The sequence below is a fragment of the Cadophora gregata genome, assembly GCF_030347475.1.
Source record: "Cadophora gregata isolate MNR1 chromosome Unknown scaffold_8, whole genome shotgun sequence".
NCBI lineage: Eukaryota > Fungi > Ascomycota > Leotiomycetes > Helotiales > Ploettnerulaceae > Cadophora > Cadophora gregata.
In genome coordinates this window covers 1,610,256-1,630,231 of record NW_026695931.1, presented here as the reverse complement: position 1 = coordinate 1,630,231, position 19,976 = coordinate 1,610,256, and the positions used below count along the sequence as shown (strand labels likewise).

The 19,976-nt window shown below is 47.6% G+C and overlaps 6 protein-coding genes across 8 annotated transcripts; 3 read left to right on the top strand and 3 right to left on the bottom strand.

The window, feature by feature from the left end:
* Positions 1-1,711: 1,711 nt before the first annotated feature.
* On the bottom strand, positions 1,712-3,809 carry DIM-2_2 (DNA methyltransferase Dim-2; the record flags this gene model as incomplete). The annotated part of the gene is made up of 2 exons (XM_058507708.1): positions 1,712-3,351; positions 3,440-3,809. 2 exons carry the CDS (start codon positions 3,807-3,809, stop codon positions 1,712-1,714), a joined length of 2,010 nt encoding a protein of 669 aa, XP_058356878.1.
* Positions 3,810-3,835: 26 nt separating this feature from the next.
* Positions 3,836-6,876, bottom strand: DIM-2_1 (DNA methyltransferase Dim-2; the record flags this gene model as incomplete). Its single annotated transcript, XM_058507707.1, has 2 exons — positions 3,836-6,810; positions 6,858-6,876. The coding sequence occupies 2 exons, from the start codon at positions 6,874-6,876 to the stop codon at positions 3,836-3,838; spliced, it is 2,994 nt and encodes a 997-aa protein (XP_058356877.1).
* Positions 6,877-8,371: 1,495 nt separating this feature from the next.
* ONS95_014054 (uncharacterized protein) lies at positions 8,372-9,886 on the top strand (the record flags this gene model as incomplete). The annotated part of the gene is made up of 1 exon (XM_058507706.1): positions 8,372-9,886. One exon carries the CDS (start codon positions 8,372-8,374, stop codon positions 9,884-9,886), a length of 1,515 nt encoding a protein of 504 aa, XP_058356876.1.
* Positions 9,887-10,567: 681 nt separating this feature from the next.
* On the top strand, positions 10,568-11,610 carry ONS95_014053 (uncharacterized protein; the record flags this gene model as incomplete). The annotated part of the gene is made up of 2 exons (XM_058507705.1): positions 10,568-10,830; positions 10,878-11,610. 2 exons carry the CDS (start codon positions 10,568-10,570, stop codon positions 11,608-11,610), a joined length of 996 nt encoding a protein of 331 aa, XP_058356875.1.
* Positions 11,611-12,067: 457 nt separating this feature from the next.
* ONS95_014052 (uncharacterized protein) lies at positions 12,068-15,033 on the top strand. The gene is made up of 4 exons (XM_058507704.1): positions 12,068-12,654; positions 12,755-14,324; positions 14,400-14,685; positions 14,761-15,033. The coding sequence occupies exons 1-2, from the start codon at positions 12,102-12,104 to the stop codon at positions 14,236-14,238; spliced, it is 2,037 nt and encodes a 678-aa protein (XP_058356874.1). The 5' UTR covers positions 12,068-12,101; the 3' UTR covers positions 14,239-14,324; positions 14,400-14,685; positions 14,761-15,033.
* Positions 15,034-19,886, bottom strand: GAP1_4 (glyceraldehyde-3-phosphate dehydrogenase 1). Of its 3 annotated transcripts, XM_058507702.1 has the most exons (5): positions 18,346-19,886; positions 18,159-18,292; positions 17,862-18,110; positions 16,219-17,812; positions 15,034-16,165 (listed from the first exon to the last, which is right to left on the bottom strand). In XM_058507702.1, exons 1-5 carry the CDS (start codon positions 18,545-18,547, stop codon positions 16,005-16,007), a joined length of 2,340 nt encoding a protein of 779 aa, XP_058356872.1. In that variant the 5' UTR covers positions 18,548-19,886; the 3' UTR covers positions 15,034-16,004. The 3 variants fall into 3 exon arrangements, with proteins under 3 accessions (XP_058356872.1, XP_058356873.1, XP_058356871.1); XM_058507703.1 differs by having other exon boundaries at positions 18,159-19,152; XM_058507701.1 differs by having other exon boundaries at positions 17,862-18,292; positions 18,346-19,152.
* Between the last annotated feature and the right edge of the window lie 90 nt (positions 19,887-19,976).

Genomic DNA, 19,976 nt, shown 5'->3' with positions numbered 1-19,976 from the left:
AACTTAGACCTTTTATGTTTTAATATAAAGTTAAACGTAGACCTTCTACTTACTTTCGGAACACTCGGAGAAGGGAAAGGGGAGAGGGGAGACTTACCTTAGGAGGGAGACCTACCTTGGAGGGAGACCTTAGAGGGAGACCTTAGAGGAGGGAGGGGGAGAGAGAATAGGAAAAGGGAAGGGAAAGAAAGAGGGTGAGGGAAATAGGAGGGGGAAAATTAACTTTATTAGTTAGAAAACTCTTAAAATACAGATAATAGCTGTATTTTCCTTAAATTACAAGTAATATCTATATTTTTACTCTAAATCCTTAAAAATTAATCAGAGTCAGAGAATCCAGCTGAGAAAAATATAGACAATTAACTAAAATACAGACAGAAAATCCGTCTAAAATACCTATTTATAGACAGTATCTATAAGAAGTACAGATAGTGTCGGTAAAAAAAACCCCCGTAGGGTGCAGCGAGCATTGGGTCATGATAGGTAGGCCCCAGTAAGTTTCATATACATTCTCTTTACAATTTCAGATTTCTAGTCGCAACTGAACATTTTGGTGCCAAAGTCCATCTTCCGTGCTTGCCAGGGAGACTTCGGTCCAACGGGGTATGTAATAATGCAATTTTGCGACCCTATATAGCTGACTACTAATCACCAGCTTCTTTTTTCAGCTTAAAATCTGCCAGATATACTCTCTCCTATCGCAGTGAAATGTTTTATCTTATTCTGCATTTCTCCGTCAACCATAGTCGGGCAACTAGATTTCCAAAAACATGTGCTCTAAGACGTGTACATGCGAAAATAGCAATCCTGACTGCAGCACATTGCATCGTTGCTGCAAGCTGTATTGTGTCAGCAGTCCGAACTCATTGTGTCTCTCGACCCACACAAACTCACATTGATTATCAAGCTTTCACGGATTCATAAAGTTGGTTCTGAAATCTTCGGAGTATGTCAGCAGAGATCAGGCAATTTTGGTCAAGTCCGCGGGCACTGGGCAGCAGCTTCCAGTCTGAATGGGCCACCTCCACATCGATGCTGTCTGTGATATGCAGGTTCGAGAGAATGGTGCTAGAGCCGAGGTGATAAGGTGTCGCAGAAGCCAGTGAGACGAGAGTATTGATTGCAAGGAACGGCGCGAGAGAGAAAAGCATTTTGAAAGGTGGTTTTGAAGACGATGGAAGAGGAATGCGAATGCGTGAAGTGACAGTTAGACTGGCAAAAAGTGCTACTTGAGATGTAAGATAGGTTCAAGTTGACTTCCAAGTCGAAGAGAAGACATTGCAACCTTTTTAAGCTTCGCGTTGCTCAAGAACAATTCACGTGCACCAACCTGGAAAATCGGATGCAAGCTTTGCTTGTTGCACTGGTTTAAATTATGGTGGATCAAGTCTCTATTTGATAGCTGAATGTTCCACAGATCGACCAGTCTCAGACACATCCTTGTCGTACAGATATTGCTGCAGTTCTTTCTGAGAATGGAGCGGACTACTTGGACGTCGAGTTTGTATCACGTGGTGTTTACTTGAAAGTGATTCAAGCGAAAGTGATGTGGGGCTGTTTTCGTCTTGAAATTATGAAGATTTGAACCTAAATCTGTGCTAAAGTGGGTGCATGCCTGCCACCGCGTGCAGATTTCCCTAACCTACGATTGAACATGCACCAAAGATTGCAAATGCCAACTAATCAGCCATCACTCCCTACCAAGCCAGCTCTATCTCATCCTCCCCCCTCCAGTCTTCTGACCCATGTACCGACTAGTCTGGAAATACGCCATAAAATCACCATTATCCACAGGTAAATATTTCTGAGTCGGAACCTCACTCACGGCGTCTCTTGTCCTCCCCTCCCCCTCGTCCCGTTCGACTTCTTCACTTTCTTTTCCCCTGCCATCCATTGACACTACATTGGCTTCACTCCTGAGTTTTTCTTGACGCGAATCTGCCTGATCGTCTTGTTCATTACGTCCTTCGTTCTGTCCATAGTCTGCTGAAAGATTTGGAAAGGGTCCAGGAAGTGTTTTTGAGGATGAAAGTTGGGACGCATGAGTCAAGTTGCGCGAGCAGGTGTTGCTTCCACGATACACCTGCGACTGTTGGGTAGGTATCGGTCTATTGGAAGATGGTGTATTGCTTAAGACAGGAAGATGATTTAGTCTAGCACTTGGAAAGTGATAGCGCTGATCACTGTTCTCCTGGACACGATCATCATGAAAATGAGGATATGGAGGAGATTTAGTCTCCGGTACATATAGATTGTTTCGTTGCTGCCTCGTGCCACCTGGAGCTTGACCTCGACATTGGATTTCAGAGGCAACATATTGATCGTCGTCATCGGAGACAAGACTGATAAAAACAGGAGGCCATTTGGGGTTTTGTGTAGAAGACAATATCCTTCGATGTCTCTTTGGCTTCCCAGGATTTCGAGTTCGGAATCTCGTCACCACAGATGTGAACAGCACTTCTAAGTCACTATCTGCACCACCGTCGCTTGAAGCGTCGGGAATGTTTTCAGTGTCAACCTGCCGCAAGCCTTTCCTTGCCAGTCGCTGTAGATTTATTGTCACAGTCGTATCTTTCGATGTGCAATTCTCGAATGTTCTAGAAGAAGCCACGGAGTCATCCTGGTGGATTCTTTGACGTGAAATTGATGTCTTTGATGCTCGTGGTGATTTCTTGCTTTTCCCATCCCGCATTATCGATGTTTCCTGAAAAAACGAGTGCGGACGCTTTAGTGGTCTTTGCGCTTTCTCTACCCTGCCTGAACCCTTGCTGGCACTTGCAAATGACTCTGGAGTTGTATCCTGGCTTACATATGGTACGATGTCTTGCGAAATCATGAAGTTACATGTCCAGTCTGTGAGACCCCTCTCGTCACCTGAGGGGTCCACCGCTCGAATGGGAGACGGTATGCGATCATTTGTACATACACCGCGGCCTGTCGATCTGCGAATCGTTTCTGATGACACAGCCTTCCGAGATTTATTTGCCGTCTTGGAGCTAGTTCTCTTGTTGGACGCTGGAGCAGCAGCTCTAGATGCGACTGATTCTTGGTAATGGGCAGGATCGTTCGTAAGCCATGCATCACGAAGCGAAAGACCTAACGCTAGGGACACATTTCGGTTGACACTATTTCCCAATATTTTCCAAACCTCAATCGGAGTCCCCAGAAACACCTCATGTTCAGGGGCGCCTTGAATTCGGCGTCCTTCCACAGCGGTGAACATCCGCTGGTCATCCCAATGAATTCCCGAACCCATGATCATGTCTCCTGGACTTACAGCCACTGTCATACATGGGAATATACCTTTCGGATCAACGCGTGTATACGCTCTAGATTGGGGCCTATACATGGCTAAGTAGTGAGAATGTTAGCTTTGGTTCCTAGACACGCTTCGAGACAGAACGGCATGAAATGAGCGATCCGTTGCTTGTTGACTCACCTCGCATAGCTCCATCCTTCTTGTACATTGGTGGAAACCGTTCTCTCTCCTCAGGAGTCATCGGCGTTTGACTACTGTGCCAAGTTTTGTATAAGTTCATTCCTCGAGGACGCATGGGGATCGCTTCAATCCGGCCTCTCAACTGCTCAGTGAGAGTTCCAGCCATAACATGGTCAGGAAATGGAATGCATTGATACGTAGCACCATCACCTAGAGCCGGAAGATCTGACATGCTTTCCTCCAAGGTAACCCATTCAAAAGGAGTCGGGCAGCTTCTCCTGACACCAAATGCCTGCCCATTCGCAAGTTTGCCAAGGCCGCGGGACAAGGCGTTTGGAGGGTGCGAATGCGACAGTTCTGGATAATCCATTGGTGTTAGGCCCGGGGCTGCGAAGGTCAAAAACAACGGCCACGAGACTGAGGACTGCCAAAGCTCCATGCATCAAGAACGCTCAATTTGACCTGGTATCCCATTCCCACAATAGCACAAATCAGTTGAGACATGACGTCTTCGTCACGGCCGCGGCCTACCTTGGCCATGCTGAGAACGTTCTCCAGAATGCCGTATTTAGGACGATAAAAATCAATATACGCAGCCACTGAGGCAATCAAGGATTGGTTTTTCAACCCTTTCTCATTGTTCGGTTCACTATTCAAGCTGCTGAATCCTTGACATGGACTACCTGCTGCGATGAAGTCAACATCGCCTGGAAGGGGTACAAGTTCGGAGGTCTTTGGATTGCCTCTCATTGCTTGTGCAAGCAGGTCATTTACAGAACCATAGAATAGTTTAGTGGGATTGGACTCATCAACATTGGCGTTGTATGTATGTATCGCGTTCTTGTCGATGTCCACGGCCCATCTATTGCGTACAGCACCACCCTCTTCTAGGCCGCGTCCAAAGTTGCCACCCCCACAAAAGAGATCTAGTCCGTTGAGTACCTTTCTCGCTGGAGGATCTAGTGGATCGAAACCTTGGATCAAGCCTTTTGGAATGAGCTCTATCGGCTTCAGTGACTTCTTGCCATTGATCTCGACCAGGCGGGTAATAATGTAGAAGGCATTTCCAGTCCCCTTTCTGTTGTAGGGTACCGGTATCGTCTGATTGATAAGATCAGACTGACTATAGAAGCGAACAAGGCATGTCCGTTGTATTTTATGTGCTGGTACTTTCTCGAACTCGTCTGTGTAGACCAGCTCATTCTTCTCACCAGCTTTGTCAACTTCCTGTCTCCTCAGCAGCCGTCGGAGGATCGCAACTTGCTTCAAACCCTCGGTGATGTAGTTGTCGATTTCAAAAGGTTCCAGTTCGTGTTTGGATCTGTAACGTGGTGGAACAAGAACAGTACTTCCTATCGGATACCTGGACTGTGTATCGTTGGTAGACGTGTTCGACTGAACTCGGAGATGTTCACACGTTCTGTGCTCCTCTTTAAACGTAACGAACCTCTCATTTTGAAGATATGTTTGGCGGATAAAATGGCTTGAATCCGAATCTGATGGCTCCCCATGCCACTTTACGGTAGCAATCCTTAGTACTTCAGCTTCAGAAATCCTTGTTCTGAAACAGGTGCAATTGTCAGACATGAATAGCTCTTTAGGATATGGATACTTCATTTTGGCGCAAGAAGTATCAGATGGTCTATAAAGCCAAATAGCATCGTAAGTCGTTTCGCTATCTCTCGTGTGATACACCTTCTGGATATAGACATACCAACAATCATCCGCGACTTTCCATCGGCTGACCTCATCTTTCCAGACAGACTGACTACCATCTTTGACAACAGAAATAACGTCCCCTACCTTAATATCCTGGATTAATTGCTTCCTCGCCACTGGAAGACTGTTAGATCTCTCCACAGAAAATCCCTCTGCCACAGACCGGTTCCGGATTGGCACTCCCGTTAGACACACGTTCTTCAAGGCCGTCTGTTCGGACCCTGCTGAGGACGAATTAATAACTTGCATAGGTGAGTAGCCATGCGTTGATTGACCTGATCTTGAAGGCAGAAGTTTCAAGTATTGCCCAAATCGTATATCCTTAAAGCACTCGTAAACATATTCAGTAACAATGGTTTGCTCTTCTTCGAGTTCTTGTAATGGAACAGCTTCTCGTGACATGCACTCGCTCCAAACAGGGTGGGCTTTGAGTTCTTGGTTGATCCCAATACTCTCGGAGAAAAGGAAGGCGATGTTAACAGAAACTTGACATCGGAAGTCTTCTTTGTTGTACTTCCTGTACCAAGCTTGGAATGCTGACGACATTGAATGCGTTTCCCTCAACCATTGATAGAAATCTGCTCGAAATCTGTGCAATGATACTGGGCGCTCCGAGGCCTCAAGGTAGTCCACGAAGTGTTTCGCAAAGTCTGCTAGCCAGAGAAACTCGTCGTGAAACCGGGCATATTCAGCTGAAGGATGTCCCAAACGATAAAAAATGTTGGTGCCGGTATTCATTTCGGACTCAATCCAGATTTGGGATCCAACTTCGTGGAGGTCCTCTCCATAATTCCCAATAGATCGTACAGTGAATGGAATGTCTTGAACGTAATAGCGTGCTGCGCCCAAACTAAGTATTCCATCAAACATATATATGATATTGCTGGATCTTGTCCCTAAGTGCTGCAAACCTTTCATTGAGAACGGCTGAAACTTATTATCGGGAAGATATATCGAAAATTCGGAAAGCTCAAACTCGGTGAAGTCATCGTCATTAGGTGAAATAAAGGAGGCAGGAGATTGCCGGCTCCGAATCTTCGTTCGAATGCGAGTGTGGTATTGAAGCAGATGCTTGACAGCAAATTGCTCTGTAGAGGGCGATACCGGAGGAATGAAACCGTCCTGTTTACACTTTGGCTTGATCGATGGTGAATGTTCAGATTTGGGTGATTGAAAGCATGGGGCCCGGTCAGCGTTTATTCTGTGTTCACAATCTCGAGCGACTTCTTCCTTCCGCGCATTTGGCATCGTGAGTATGTCCTCCTCTTCTTCATATTCTGACAGTCCGGAGATATCAGACAGCTCAGATGAGTCGCTCGTATCTTGTTTATCATTCACAGGACCGGCCGGGGCTGCACCTCGTCGTTCCGGCATAGAATTGCAACGGTATTTCAATGCAGTCATATTTGAAACAGGCAATGATTCGCTATGGTGCGGAGCTTCCGCTGGCCCACCTTCAAGAGCCACGAGTGGAGCTTGTGTCGACCGAGAATGCAGCGTCCTTCGTGAGTATCCACCTGAGCCAGAATCATCCTCGCCCAATATTATATCGCGATCCTCGACCCCGCAAGTATACCGAGGAGCGAGTTGAAGTCCACAGTATTGCAAGCCACTGATGGTCTCTTTGAGCTGCATGCCATGCTGATCGTGTGCTAGTCGATGTTAGCGATAATCCCTTCAGAACCCTCAGAACAGTTACTTAGGATCGCTGGCGGCATGTCGATTTTTGTGAGGCTTTGGAGTTCGCCCAGAGACGACGATGGCTGCAATTCAAAGCCCTATGAGATGATCGATAAATGTAGCCATATACTAATCTGGTATGAACACAGGAACGGGAATTTGTAGATACACATCCCGCAATAAGTATAATGCTGCAGCGCCCTATACTTAGAAATGAAGTTGGAAATATTGAGACAAAGAATGCAAGACTGTCCAGTGTGCTGAGTAGCTATTGGGAGCATGTGTCTATGTGTGTGCAGGAATTAGCTGTCCGCTTCTGGAAAAGCTTACAATGCCAACAAAGAGAATGCCGCTCATAATCCGGACACATGCATGCCTGCAAGAAAATAATATCGTTGACAGAAGCCACTACTAAGTATATTCTATTTCAGTGGAGCAAGCGGATGGCCAATCCTCTCTCGGTAAGGAAGTCAGCGAAAGGGGAATTTGCTTTTTCGGCCACGCGCATAATACAACGAGTTTCTCGTTCCGTGCTGGTCATTCTTTCTCGCTTTCTTTCCATCCCAATGATGTTAAAAAGACACCGTGAATAGGTCCCCCTACAGAATAAGGCATGGCCTCTTCCGAAGCTGTACGAGCTACTATGATTCTTGAGCGACGCGATACTTCAGAGATTGAAGTGACCGACACCTTAAAATACTGGCGAAGGTTGTGGGAAATACGATTCTGTGGAATCCATACAACGCATTGTAAGTACTTACAGCAATATGGAGGACTATCACATTGCTCTAATGAGGACAATAGATTAAGTCAATTTCATCATCCGAAACGACGAACCGTCCCTGGCGTTCACGTCAATGGCAGAGCCCTCAGAACGAACGGATCGGGCTTGTGTACTTGCTAGCGTTGAAATGACGATCTTTTCCATCCAAGAGTATGCTTTTAATAATTCCACAACCTCTAGAATCACGTTTGACTTCTTTGAAGATAAAATCGAGCGCAGAGGTGGTGTGCCTACGACCAGTTTGAGGTACTTCATGGCTAAGAAGATGGTTTTCTTCTTGTGTTTCATCCGCCTCAATCATAGTATTTCTGAGGAAGTCTGGGTGATAAGGCAAGATGGATATTTCTAGTCCATGAGGAGGAGTATGTTGAGTGAATGAAATGAAATGATAAGTTATGGGAAGAGAGCGTGGCAGGTAATGACTCAAAGAATGCGCTAGCCCAGGTATAGGTTAGGCTAGCCTCGGCCGCCACCATAGACTGGACTCGTCCTCGTCATTGTTTGAGGTCTGACTCTCTCAAAACACCAAACTAGATATCACTCTCAAGAACTATACAGCCTTCGATCTAAATCAAACATGAACACAGCAATTATCCATTCTCGGCAGATCGCTACCACCACATTGTATGTAGCTTCTCCAGACCAGCATGCAGAGACTAGAGAGCTAAGCTGCCGTTGTGACAGAATCGAACTTATTATTCTCCAAACCACCTGCACTCCCTATTCAATTTCAGACTCGAACTCATAGCATGGACTCAGACTCGGATAGTCAAGACGATGGCTTGTGGAACTTCCGGCTCGCTCGCAAATTCAATCGTGCTTTTGGTTCGAGCTCAGAATCATCAACCGCCGCCCCGCCCCTCGGTGTTCCCGACCCCTCTCTCTACAATCCGAAAGTAAACGTTCCAAAGAATCTAGGAGACTTCGATCGCCTGTTTTTATTCTGTGGAAAGCCAATTGGCTTACCCCCGCCTGAAGTGCGCAGACTTTCGACCGGTTCCTCCTCCTCGACGACGTCTCATCCTTTCAGCCAGTCAACGCCACCCACTTCTGGAATTGACGACAATGGGCTACAAGATGAGACGGTATCCGATCTCAAAGTGAAAGGAGTTCGTTGGCACGACCAGATCCCTGTACGAGCTGCCTTGAAAGAGGAACGCGCTTATATCAAAGCAAAAACGGACGAGTCCGACACTGCTTTTGGGGTTTCATTCCTACTGGTAGATTCTGATATCAGCGACCAAGAGACCGATACCGAGAATGATGAAGCAGGGTCTGACTTCAATCCATCCAAGCCATCCACTTCGCAACGTCAGGCTATCTTTTCGCCCCACAGGCCAATTCTCATTCCAGCATCTGTGAGACTTTTCGATCCAATTCCGCCTCCAATACCCAATGTATTTCTAGATCCATCAATTGTTCAGCCAGCCTTGACGCTTACAGCAAAGGAACAAAAACTTAGACTCATCAGAAAGCTTGCTGAACAATTCTCGGCAGAGACCAGGATCTCCAAGGCACTGTCTCGATTGGGGACCACTTACCCGAAGGGAATTCATGTCTTTGTTGACTTGTCGAATATCATCATTGGTTTCTTCAACAGGCTGAAATTTAACCGGAACATCCCATTAGTAGCGCGCATCAAGCAGCCGCCTTTTGCTTTTCACTCTTTAGCCATCATACTCGAAAGAGGTCGAAAAGTGGCTAGACGTGTGGTCGTCGGCTCAACAATTAGCAGCTTATACAACCAAACCTTCAAAAAACCAATTCACATTGATGATGCTGAAAAATGCAACTATGAGATGAATATTCTTGAACGAGTTTCCAAGCCTCAGCAACTCACGCCGATGAAGAAAAAGCACGGAACTGGCTCTGGCTACGTTACATCTGGATATTCAAGTGCATCAGAGTCGGCCTCCATCCGGCTCGCCATGCAAGAACAAGCGGTGGACGAAATCCTGCAAATGAAGATCTTGGAGACTTTGGTGGATACCGAAAGCCCCTCTACTATTGTTCTTGCCAGTGGCGATGCTGCTGAAGCAGAATACTCCGGTGGTTTCCTGACAAATGTCGAGCGGGCTCTGAGGAAGGGTTGGCAGGTGGAGGTCGTTGCTTGGTCGCAAGGCCTGAGCTACGAATATCGACGGAAAGAGTTTTTGAAACGCTGGGAATCCAAATTCAAAGTCATCAACTTGGACGACTACGCGGAGGAAATGTTTGCGGTTTATACTCAGAAGTACAAGTACTCACCCGGCGTGGGTCAATAGTGCAGACTGTGCATTTTTTTTCGTAGTGGCATGGATCTATGGCGTTATTTTGGATGGACAAGGACGATCTCATGTCTTGATATGCATAGCGATGGAATGTAGTCATTTGGACGGCGCTTTCGGCGTCAACACCAAGATGAGATATGGTGGGGGCATTTGTATGGCGTTGGGAGGTCACGAGCATTACCATTGTTCTTTCTATTGAATTTATCACAGCGAGAATAGTGTAGTGGACTTTGTCCAAACTGAATCAGCAGTTCAGTGTTCGGGATGGTACCTATAAGGACCGTTACATATTTCAATGCGTCACTTCCATTTTGGTTTCGCTATTTTCGTTACCTTTTGGGAAGAAATCGCGACCAGAAAAGCGTGATGGTAAGGGCAGTCACGCTAGTGTGATAGTCATCAACACCTTCTCGGGGCCCCAATGTTCTCTCTCCTTCCACATGACGATTTTGTTTTGCAAAGCCATTCCTGCACGGTCAAACAATTTTCACAAGTCCACCGTCTTCTCCATTCTCTTTTTCAGCGCCAAATTCAAATACAATACTTCAGCCGCGCACTTTGCCAATCGGCGTGGGTCTTTTAACCAGCCTACTCGTCTTATTCCTCATCTACACTCCCAAGCCACAGTCTCTACGAGGATATCCAGCACAAATTGTCAGCTCGTATACCAAGACCATGTCTCCAGCTGCGGAGACTGACCCTGCCATCAACGAGACTTTGGGCTTCGAGAGGGTCTTTGCTGTAGGACTCTCGGAGCGGAGCGACAAGAGAGATGCTCTGACGCTCATCAGTAGTTTGACTGGTTTCAAGATTCAGTGGATTGAGGGAGTGCGCGGAGAAAGTGTGGCGGATAAAGCCCTCCCGTTTGGTGTTGACCGCGTGAAGTTGTGGGAAAACAATCTGGGATCTTGGCGGGGACATATGAATGCGGTCAGAACGTAAGGACACTCGTCTAAACCATGATTTCCTGCTAACTAGTTCGGAGCGTGGTTGAGCAAGGTATTTCTACCGCCCTTATTTTGGAGGATGACATGGACTGGGACGTGCGCCTCAAATCACAATTGCAGCTCATTGCAGATGGAACGCGAACTCTGCAAGGCTCCACTAGCTCGTCCAATTCCCCATATGGTAATGATTGGGACCTGATATGGCTCGGACACTGTGGCGAAGTCTTCCCAGAACAACTTGAGGGAAATACTTCTAAAGCACCAGATTCCCCCGAGTACATCTCCCTCACAACGAAGTACGTTATCCACGAGGACCCAACAGTTCCACCGCCTTCTCACACACACGGATTCCAAAATTTTACGGAAAGTCCACATACACGCTGGATTCACGTCACAGGAGGTCCCATCTGCACATTTGCTTATGCGTTGAGCCTTACAGGGGCGAGGAAGGTGCTTCTTGATCTAAGTGTCGATCATTTGGTAGGACCTTTCGACAACGCTTTGGCAGGTCTTTGCAGATGGGGAAGAGAGGAAGAAAGATTAGGTATGAGGTGTTATAGCGTTACCCCGCCGGTATTCGTTCATCACAAGTCGAAAGGTCATGTTAGTGGGGACGCGGACATCCAGCTTGTTGGCGGTGGTGAGAAAGGAGAGCTCAGAGAAGTAGGAACCACAGAGAATATCGTCTGGAGCGCTAGGAAAAACGTCAGAGAGCTGATCATGGGTGGAGAGATCCATAGTCAGTTCGATGAAGAAGAGGACCTTGAGTAGGAGTTGGAGCAGGTGGATGAAGAAGAAAAATGATGGAGGAAATGTAGGAGAGTTGGACTTTTTGCATTTCCTTATCACTGACATGCCACGAACCTTGAATTTTATACATGTTCTAGCTAAATACTTTTTAGCTCTATTCACCTTGTAGACAAATTCACATGCTGAGCTTGCCAGGAGTTCTGCTATGCAAGATTGGCCAGCTTCTGGCGCAGGTCAGGAGTCACTATCCAATGCTGTAGTTGATCCAATATGCCGCACATTCGCTCGCCCAGACAATGGGCTTACAACTATTGCATATCAAGCTATATCGTTCTACCATCAGCCAACCAAAGCAAATCCGCATTGCCCAATGGACGGTCACACAGCATCATCACGTGTCGCCACATGACCAGGGTCTGCAGGACCGCCAACCTCCCCCTCCTTGCCCCTCTTCTCAATCTTTATTTTACAGTCCAAACCTCACTTTCACACCCAACGCGCCAGACTCAGTCATGACGGACTCAAATATCACTTCCCGGCTCCGCAAACTTCGCTTCGGACGACGACTCTCACCAACGCGGTCCGTCCCAACAACCAGCAAAGCCTCATCCGTCTCGTCCCAGAAATCCAAAACTCAACTCGCCAAAATAGACATATACCGCCCTCTGTCTCCTTCGACTCGAGAAATTCGCCTTCTTCGTATCCTGCCCGAACAGCCAGGATCTCTCCTCCTCGGTCCTGACCCCATCAGCTGCGTCCTAAGCCATGTCTCGCTTGACGACAAACCTACGTATCATGCGCTAAGCTATACGTGGGATGATGAGAGTCTTGGGCAAAGCTTTGAGGATCCGGATGATGTGAAGAGGAAGAAAAAGGTGTTGATTAGTGGGTTCATCTTTCTGGATGGCCAGGCTGTGGAAGTCACGCCGAATCTGTGGGTTGCGCTGTGGCATTTGAGGAGGAGTGCGAATTGGTTCAAGCAGCATCCAGATGCGGAAGTGGGAGAGTTTGGAGAAAGGATGGATAGGGAGAATCAGACGCACTTTACTTATGAGACCCCGATTTGTAAGTGTGGTGACTTTCTGCATACTACAGAAGGAGCTCTAAAGCTTCACGCAAGAACTTCACATTCCATCCAGCAGTACTGATCTAGTAAAATCTGTAGGGATAGATGCTTTGTGCATAAACCAACTGGATGTATTAGAGAGAAACGAACAGGTGCAAATGATGGGTCTTCTATACAGAAATGCCCAATCTGTTCACGCATGGACAGGGCTAGAAATCCCAGAAATTGGACTCCTCGCCAAGATGGTACGGGACTTCTCCGATAACTTCGGCACCAGTGATGCTGCTCCCGCAGAAGTTCACAGAATGCTTCGGGAAAACTACTTACAGACTAGCTGGGCACCGTTGCCACTCTTGTGCAAGAGACCATACTGGGAGCGCGTATGGATCGCACAAGAATACCTTCTTGCTCGCCAAGCTCTCATCCACGTCGGCTTAAGAGTGATAGACGTTTCTCAATTTACCTTCTTTGCTCATGCTAAAGCCGAATCTCTAGCAGCGATCAGTATGAGCGAGTGGACGCCCATCGATAGGGAGACATCGCACTGTCGAATTATCCATTTCAAGCACGCGAGCTTCAGCCGGCCTCGGTTGGGAGAGGTCTTGATTAGGTTCACGAAACAGAAATGCAGTGATCCACGAGATAAGATATACGGCATCTTGGGTATCAGCGAAAAGACGGATTATGGAATCGAGGTCGATTACACACTGGATGCAGATACAGTATATCAACAAGCAATTCGGCAGATCATATTGAAGGACCAAGACCTCGAACTCATTTTCAATCCTCACAGATATTCCTGCGAATGTACCAAGAGTCAGCACTCACAATCATCGTTACCATCCTGGGTACCTGACTTACGATGCCTAAACTCTGCACCCACAATTGGCATGCTAAACTTCTCTTGGCACCCAACCGGTACCAAATCTCCCAGCATATCTGCCACCTCGAACCGAAAAGTAATCAGCTGCAGAGGGCTCCTCCTCGGAAGCATCGCTAAAATCAACATCAATCTTCAACACAACGATACAGACTACACTCCAGCCAGTAACATCCAAGTGCGAAACATGGCAGTTTTCGCAAATTCAGCGCCAGACGCCTTCACGCCTCCAAATCCAGCACTTCCAGCCACCTCACAAAAATCAACAGCAGAACGTCTACAAAGTCTTTACGAAACCCTTACAGCGGTCGACAAGCTTAACTGCAGTAAAGTTGACCCCTCAACATTCATCGAGAACTGCACAGCCGCCCTCTCCGAAACCTCGCCTCTTAATGACGAAAGTGCCGCCAAAATCCTCATGATCGCACCATTCGCCGCTGTCTTCTCCTTAAAATCCACCTCGCTCTCCCCCAGCGCGAAATTGGAGAACCTTCCGAGCGGACCAGTCTTCGGACAATGCTATCCCTTTTGTAGAGAAGGCGATGTCCTTGCGGCGTTCTATGGATGCTCGAGACTTGCGGTACTGAGACATGATCCCCTGGACAAGGGCAAGTTCAAGGTCATGTGTGAGGCGTATGTGCATGGGTTTATGAATGGGGAGGGGGTGGGGATGTTTGAGGAGAGAGAGTTTGAACTCACTTGATATGGTTTGGATCGAAATTCTTGGTATCGAGAAACTTACCTGAAAGGTGTGGAAGTGAGAAGATTGTTGGAGATTGCATGTCCTGGGTGGGTAGACGGATTCTTTCGCATTGTCCGCTTTCACAATTGACCGAGTGTGCTGAGGCCTCTACAATTGAGCAGATGCAAGAAGCGAGTGAGCACATGCCAAGTCGCAATTATGAAGAGAGGAAAGACAATGCGCCCAGAATCTATAGGATAGGAATCCTGCGACCTACACCCATGGCCGAGTGAACGAATACGAATGTCCTCAGCTGGAGTGGAAAGACACAGCTCAGCCCAGCCTAGCACTACCGAGGCGGCGCAGTGGACATTGAAAAGACGTCTGGGAACTCCCCAGTTCCCAAAGGGGATGACTCATGTTGTCCTTGCATTACAGGCTAGCGATTTGGACATTTCTCTATAGCATGTATGTATGCCAACTGGGTGTGCTGTACTAGACCATAAATTGCTCGATTTAGCAAACTAATGCTTCATCTGTTAGAATATTTTTCTTCTTTCTCCCTGGGATAAAGAATTTTGATGTACCGCCTTACTGAAGATGTGGAATGCGCTTCTATAGGCTGACAAACTAATGCAAACGAGCCTCAAGCATCATCATCATCTGAGAAAAAATTAATCGAAGTAGGTAGGTAGGAGGTAGGCAGTCAGGATTTCGCTTAGCTAGCCTCCCTCCCTAGCCTGGCTAACAAAACAATGATCCTCACTTCAACTCCCCTCAACTCAATCCAGCTCCCCACAATTCCATCCATGCGGTCCATCCTCCCATCCCATCCATTCCTTCTCCTCTCATCCCGGCCCTTGGCTTCACCACTTTTAAAATATCCTCAAACCACAAAATTGCCGAGCCGCCATTGTAAGTTATTCTCCTTCAAAGGGCATTCTTCATCCATCCATCCATCTCTCTCATCAATTTTTACCGCAAAAGCAAACATTTTCTCCTCCTTCAAAGCTCTAAGGTAAACACCGAAACCCCCGTAAACCACGAGTACGGCTAGACACGACGCAACGGGATAGAAATATATCTATCTATCACATTCAAACTCGAATTTATTGAAGTTTCATGTTTCAAGTGTACAATTCAAAAATCAGCAGATAGGTAGACCAGACGCCAGGACTCGGAAATCACGGGTAGGGAAGGAAGTGTTGAGTCGTTGTGACAGATAATACTGAGCAAGAGACCAAGGAATCCCAGAGTCAAGATGGACGCAGAAAAGTAGTAGATAAGTGTGCTCCTTTCATGCGCAATTTCATTCGATCGTTTATCAATCAAATCAAATCAAATCAGATCAGATCAGTCAAGTACGCCCTCGTCCAGCTGCCTGCGTGCCTGCCTCCCTGCCTGACTTTCAGGCGTCCATTGGTCCACGTAGCATTGCATCGCCTCCCCATCACCCAGCTATAATAAAACATAGTAGTAGAATAGAACAACCGAACCAGCCAAAGTCCGCCGGATATCATAGGTAAACAGACAAAAGCCAAAGCCAAAGTTCAACGTAACTCCTCCTCCGGTCCCAAAAATTCCAGCCTAGTCAAGCCATATCGTCCAATCCATTCCGCCGGGTCCAGCCATTCCGTCCGGCCGGCCCATCCATCATACACCACCGTGCACTCCTTTGCATCCATCATCAAATTAACATCATCGCTTAACCCTATACCTAACAATCGTACAGCCTCCAGAAGTATAGGAACCTCTTTGGCTCGAATCAGACACGAGACGGAGATCAACTACCATCCCTTCTTTCTCGCGAAACGCTTGTTGAGGAGTGCCAAAACCTTCGGCACATTGAACTGGACGTATTCGAGATCGAGATCTTCCTGGTTGTCCTTCTGCATTTCCAGTAGATCGTCGAGCTTGAGATCAAGCTCTAGAAGTCCACGTTGGCGGCCTGTTGATTATTAGTTGGTTGCTCTGACATTCAATGATGTCGACAAAACATACCTTTGTAGTGAAGCGAGATGACAAACGTCCCCGGCAAAGGACTCGTAAAGTTGAAGTAGATGTTCGCTCTTCGGTTATCTGGCACATTACTCTTCTGGATGACGCCCTCCTTTTCTAAAGCCTGGTGGGTGAATTTGTATGGGCCAAGTACTTGATGCTTTTGTTGTTTTCTCCTTGTACCTTCACTCTGGCTTCGGACGTTGTGAAGGTAGCTCTTGTACGTCTCAAGTTGACCAACAAGATAGGTGTTGTGATCACGGATGGTCTTGAATACCTCCTCGAGCTTCTGTGTCTCCACAACAACACCATCTTTAAGCGAGCCGAGATGCTGGAGCTCTTGCTCTACCTCGTCCCGGAGGAGACTGAATTGATCGGATTTGTCAATCACCTGCAGTTCTTGCAGTTGACTCAGGAGCTCCATTGCACGGATACCCTTCCGTACCATCACTGCGTCATTTCTGGATGTAGCTGCGGCATCTGCAACTCTTTCGAGGCGCAATGGTCTCCGTGCTACCGCACTGTTGGTTGGTATTGAACGCATGATCTGGACAAATGTTGACTTGGCCTCCATAAAATATACTTCTTCTTGGGTAATGTCCAGAGCAGCTGTCAGATCGTCGATTGCTGTTTCCCACTTGCTGAAAAGTGGTAAGTTGATGGCTCTGTTTTCTTTGCGGGGCAATTGTGCGGGCGCTTGTCCGAGGTCGTTAAGAATTACGGCCAAGTGAGAATTCTCATCCTTGTTCAGCTCAGCACTGTGTTTCTCCAGTAAGGCGTGAGTTGCATAGACTTCGTTGAGAGTGATGGAAAGCTCCAAGTCCTTCTTTGACAGTGCAACATAATTGTCCATTTCCAAACTCTCGTAGAAGTCCTGGACTTCGCAAAGATCAAGCATAAACTTGTTCACTCGCTCCTTGTTCTGTTGGATGAATGGTTGAAGCTTAGCCATATATGGCTCTTTTGCGTAGGAAGGTTTGTTAGCAAGATTTTGGAGCATCTTGGCAATCAAAGTCAGCGTTCGTCTTGGCTTCTCTGCTGGAGTTCCATCGATGAGCATGTATGATTTGGGTGTGACGATGGCAGGATTGATGAACCGAAGGAAGAAGAATCCACCGATAAGAGTACAGATAACCTGGTCGTTGGCATCTGGATACTTTCGCTTGGTCAAACTCCTGATCTGCTTGCAGATCCATCTGATTCCATAAGGTGTTTCTTCTAGTCCATCGATGATTGTCGTGAGAAAGCCATTCGCGATTTCCATCAGCATCGTCAATCTCGGTTCAATGATCGCCTGCACTTGTGCATTTTCAGCCGCTTGTTCGGCGGTCACTCCTCTCGGCAGGGATGCTGGTAAGCTGCCGGTGTCCTCTTCAATCTGCTCAATCATTCGCTCATATACCTTCAGCGGGTTGATCTCGAGGTCCAGGTCCTTCAATTCGATAAGTCCATTGATTCGGTCAGCCAGCACGGTCTTGAGGTAGCTCTGTCCAGGTCCACGTCGGGTATAGGTGGTCATCATTCGCGATACAGGAGTATTTGCTCGCAGAAGGGAGGAGTATTCGGGGGTATTATCGAATTGATAGGTCAACACAGACTTGATACAGATTAGCAGAGAAAACATACTCAGCATGGGCAGTATGTACCTGAAACATAGTCAAAAGAAGGTGCTCTTCGCGGCTCTCGTATTGATTTCCGTAAATCGTAAACATAACTGTTTGTAGGAGTGAGTCAATCTCAGCCATTGTGACCAGGCGGCAGAGATGTGCGATGTGTCGAGGCTCAGATTGTAAAAGGAACAGCAGATTGCCATATTTCTGCGTCTTCTCGTCGTTTGGAAAGAAACCTTCCTGCAGATCAGCTGCATCTTCAAGATGGCTTGCAACCTCGTTTTGCTGCGAATTGTCAGTCTTGATCCCCCGGTTGGAGCCTTATTTTCTTACCTCTTCCAGAGCCATTCGATTTTGGATCAAGAGCGCAATCCTTGAATCTAGGTATCTGACATCCTTTTCTAACACGAAATTCTTCTTTGACTGGGACGAGATCTTGGATTTGAGGTCGCGGAGAATCTTCTGGGCTGGAAATAATTAGCACTTTTTCATCCCACTCTCTGCCACAACTGCAGCCTACCTTTGGCTAAGTCATCTTCAATCTCCAAATCCTTCTCATTCGCAGACATCGACATATACAGCGTGGTCATAGAATACCGTTTCGACTGTCGGACAGACCGCCCTCCATCGTGAGAAGACATTGTGTTCTGGCGTGATACTGGTTGGAAGGAAGAGGAGGACGCTGTTGACGCCCGCGATGGGGTCTGAAGCATGACGCTCATTATTTGCACTCACCGAGTGCGAAGGTGGTCGAGTTATGCAATTGTCCCCAAAGTTTCAGGATGTTCAGGCGTCAGGTCAAGTTTCGCAGATGTCCGAAGTATTTGTCTCGCCCAGGGAACAAAGAATGAGAAATCTGTCAACGGTGACCGGGAGCGCTAGGGAATTGGTATTACGGTAATTGGGACGCTCGAGAATTATTCGAAAGCTTCAACGGATGCAAAAGGTGGCAGAGGGGTATTATCGTGCGGCGGTGAACTGAGAGAGGGGATGCGATGCTTTTAATGCAGACGGCTTGCGTCTGGACGTCGACCAGCGATTTCGATTGGAGTCGGATAGGAACACAGAATAGGTTATTACCCCTTCGATTCGAGACTCGGGACACGTTGTAGAGGTGTTTGTGGCGTTGAACGCTGTTCAAAGACTGGCGCGATCGTCGCAAAGAGGTCCGAATGTGAATGTTTCTGATCGGAGAATGATTGATTATGCAGGTCGGGGCCTCTGGCATGAACTGCAATCAATCAACGACGGTTGAGCGGCCTGAGTAGGAAAATGAACGACGAGCTTTGCGCAACACAACAGTTGGGTCCTGGGTCCTGGGTCCTGGGTCCTGGGTCCTGGGTAGTGTTGAGAGAGTGAAGGAGTGAAGACTTCAAGAGGAGTGAGTGGGTGGGTGAGTTGAGGCAGCACACCCAGGGGAGCTTCGGCTCTTGATTAGGCTGGGGGTCTGGGTTGGGATGTGGATGTGGATATGGGTGTGGATATGGATGTGGGATGTGGTCGGGGGGGGGGGGGGGGGGGGGGGGGTGACAAAGTTGGCCTGATCTTGGTGCTGGGCTGGGCTGGGCTGAAATGGCCGAGGGCAGGCTTAATCGAGCGATTGATTGATTGATTGATTGATTGATTGATTGATTGATTGATTGAATGATTGATTGATTGATGGATTATTAGTTGTCTGTACTGGAGTGGCCTCTTTCTGGAAGAGGAGAAAAGGAGGGGACGGGAGTGGATGACAAGCAGAACAAGACGGGAGAGAACAGAGGATGGCGGCGGAGAGGAAGAGATGGAGGTGCAGAGCAGAGCAGTGCAGTGCAGTGGAGTGCAGTGCAGTGCAGCGCTGCAAGTCTGAAAGAGAAGCGGCTTGGCGGGAAAGGACGTGCCTTGAGCCTTGAGCCTTCAGATCAGATCCGACTTTTGAGTCTTTGACTTCACTTGCTGGGCCTTGCCTTGCCGTGCCTTGCCTTGCCTTGACTTCCAGATTTCGAAACATGAAGTGTGCAGTCAGGGCAGGACAAGGGCCGGACAGACATGGACAGACATGGACAGACATGGCAGGGGAGGAGGGGAGGGCCAAAAAGGACGGAGGACGGCAACAGGGGCAACAGGGGCACAAAGTGTGGAGGGGCCTTGGGCCCTGGGCCCTGGGCCTGC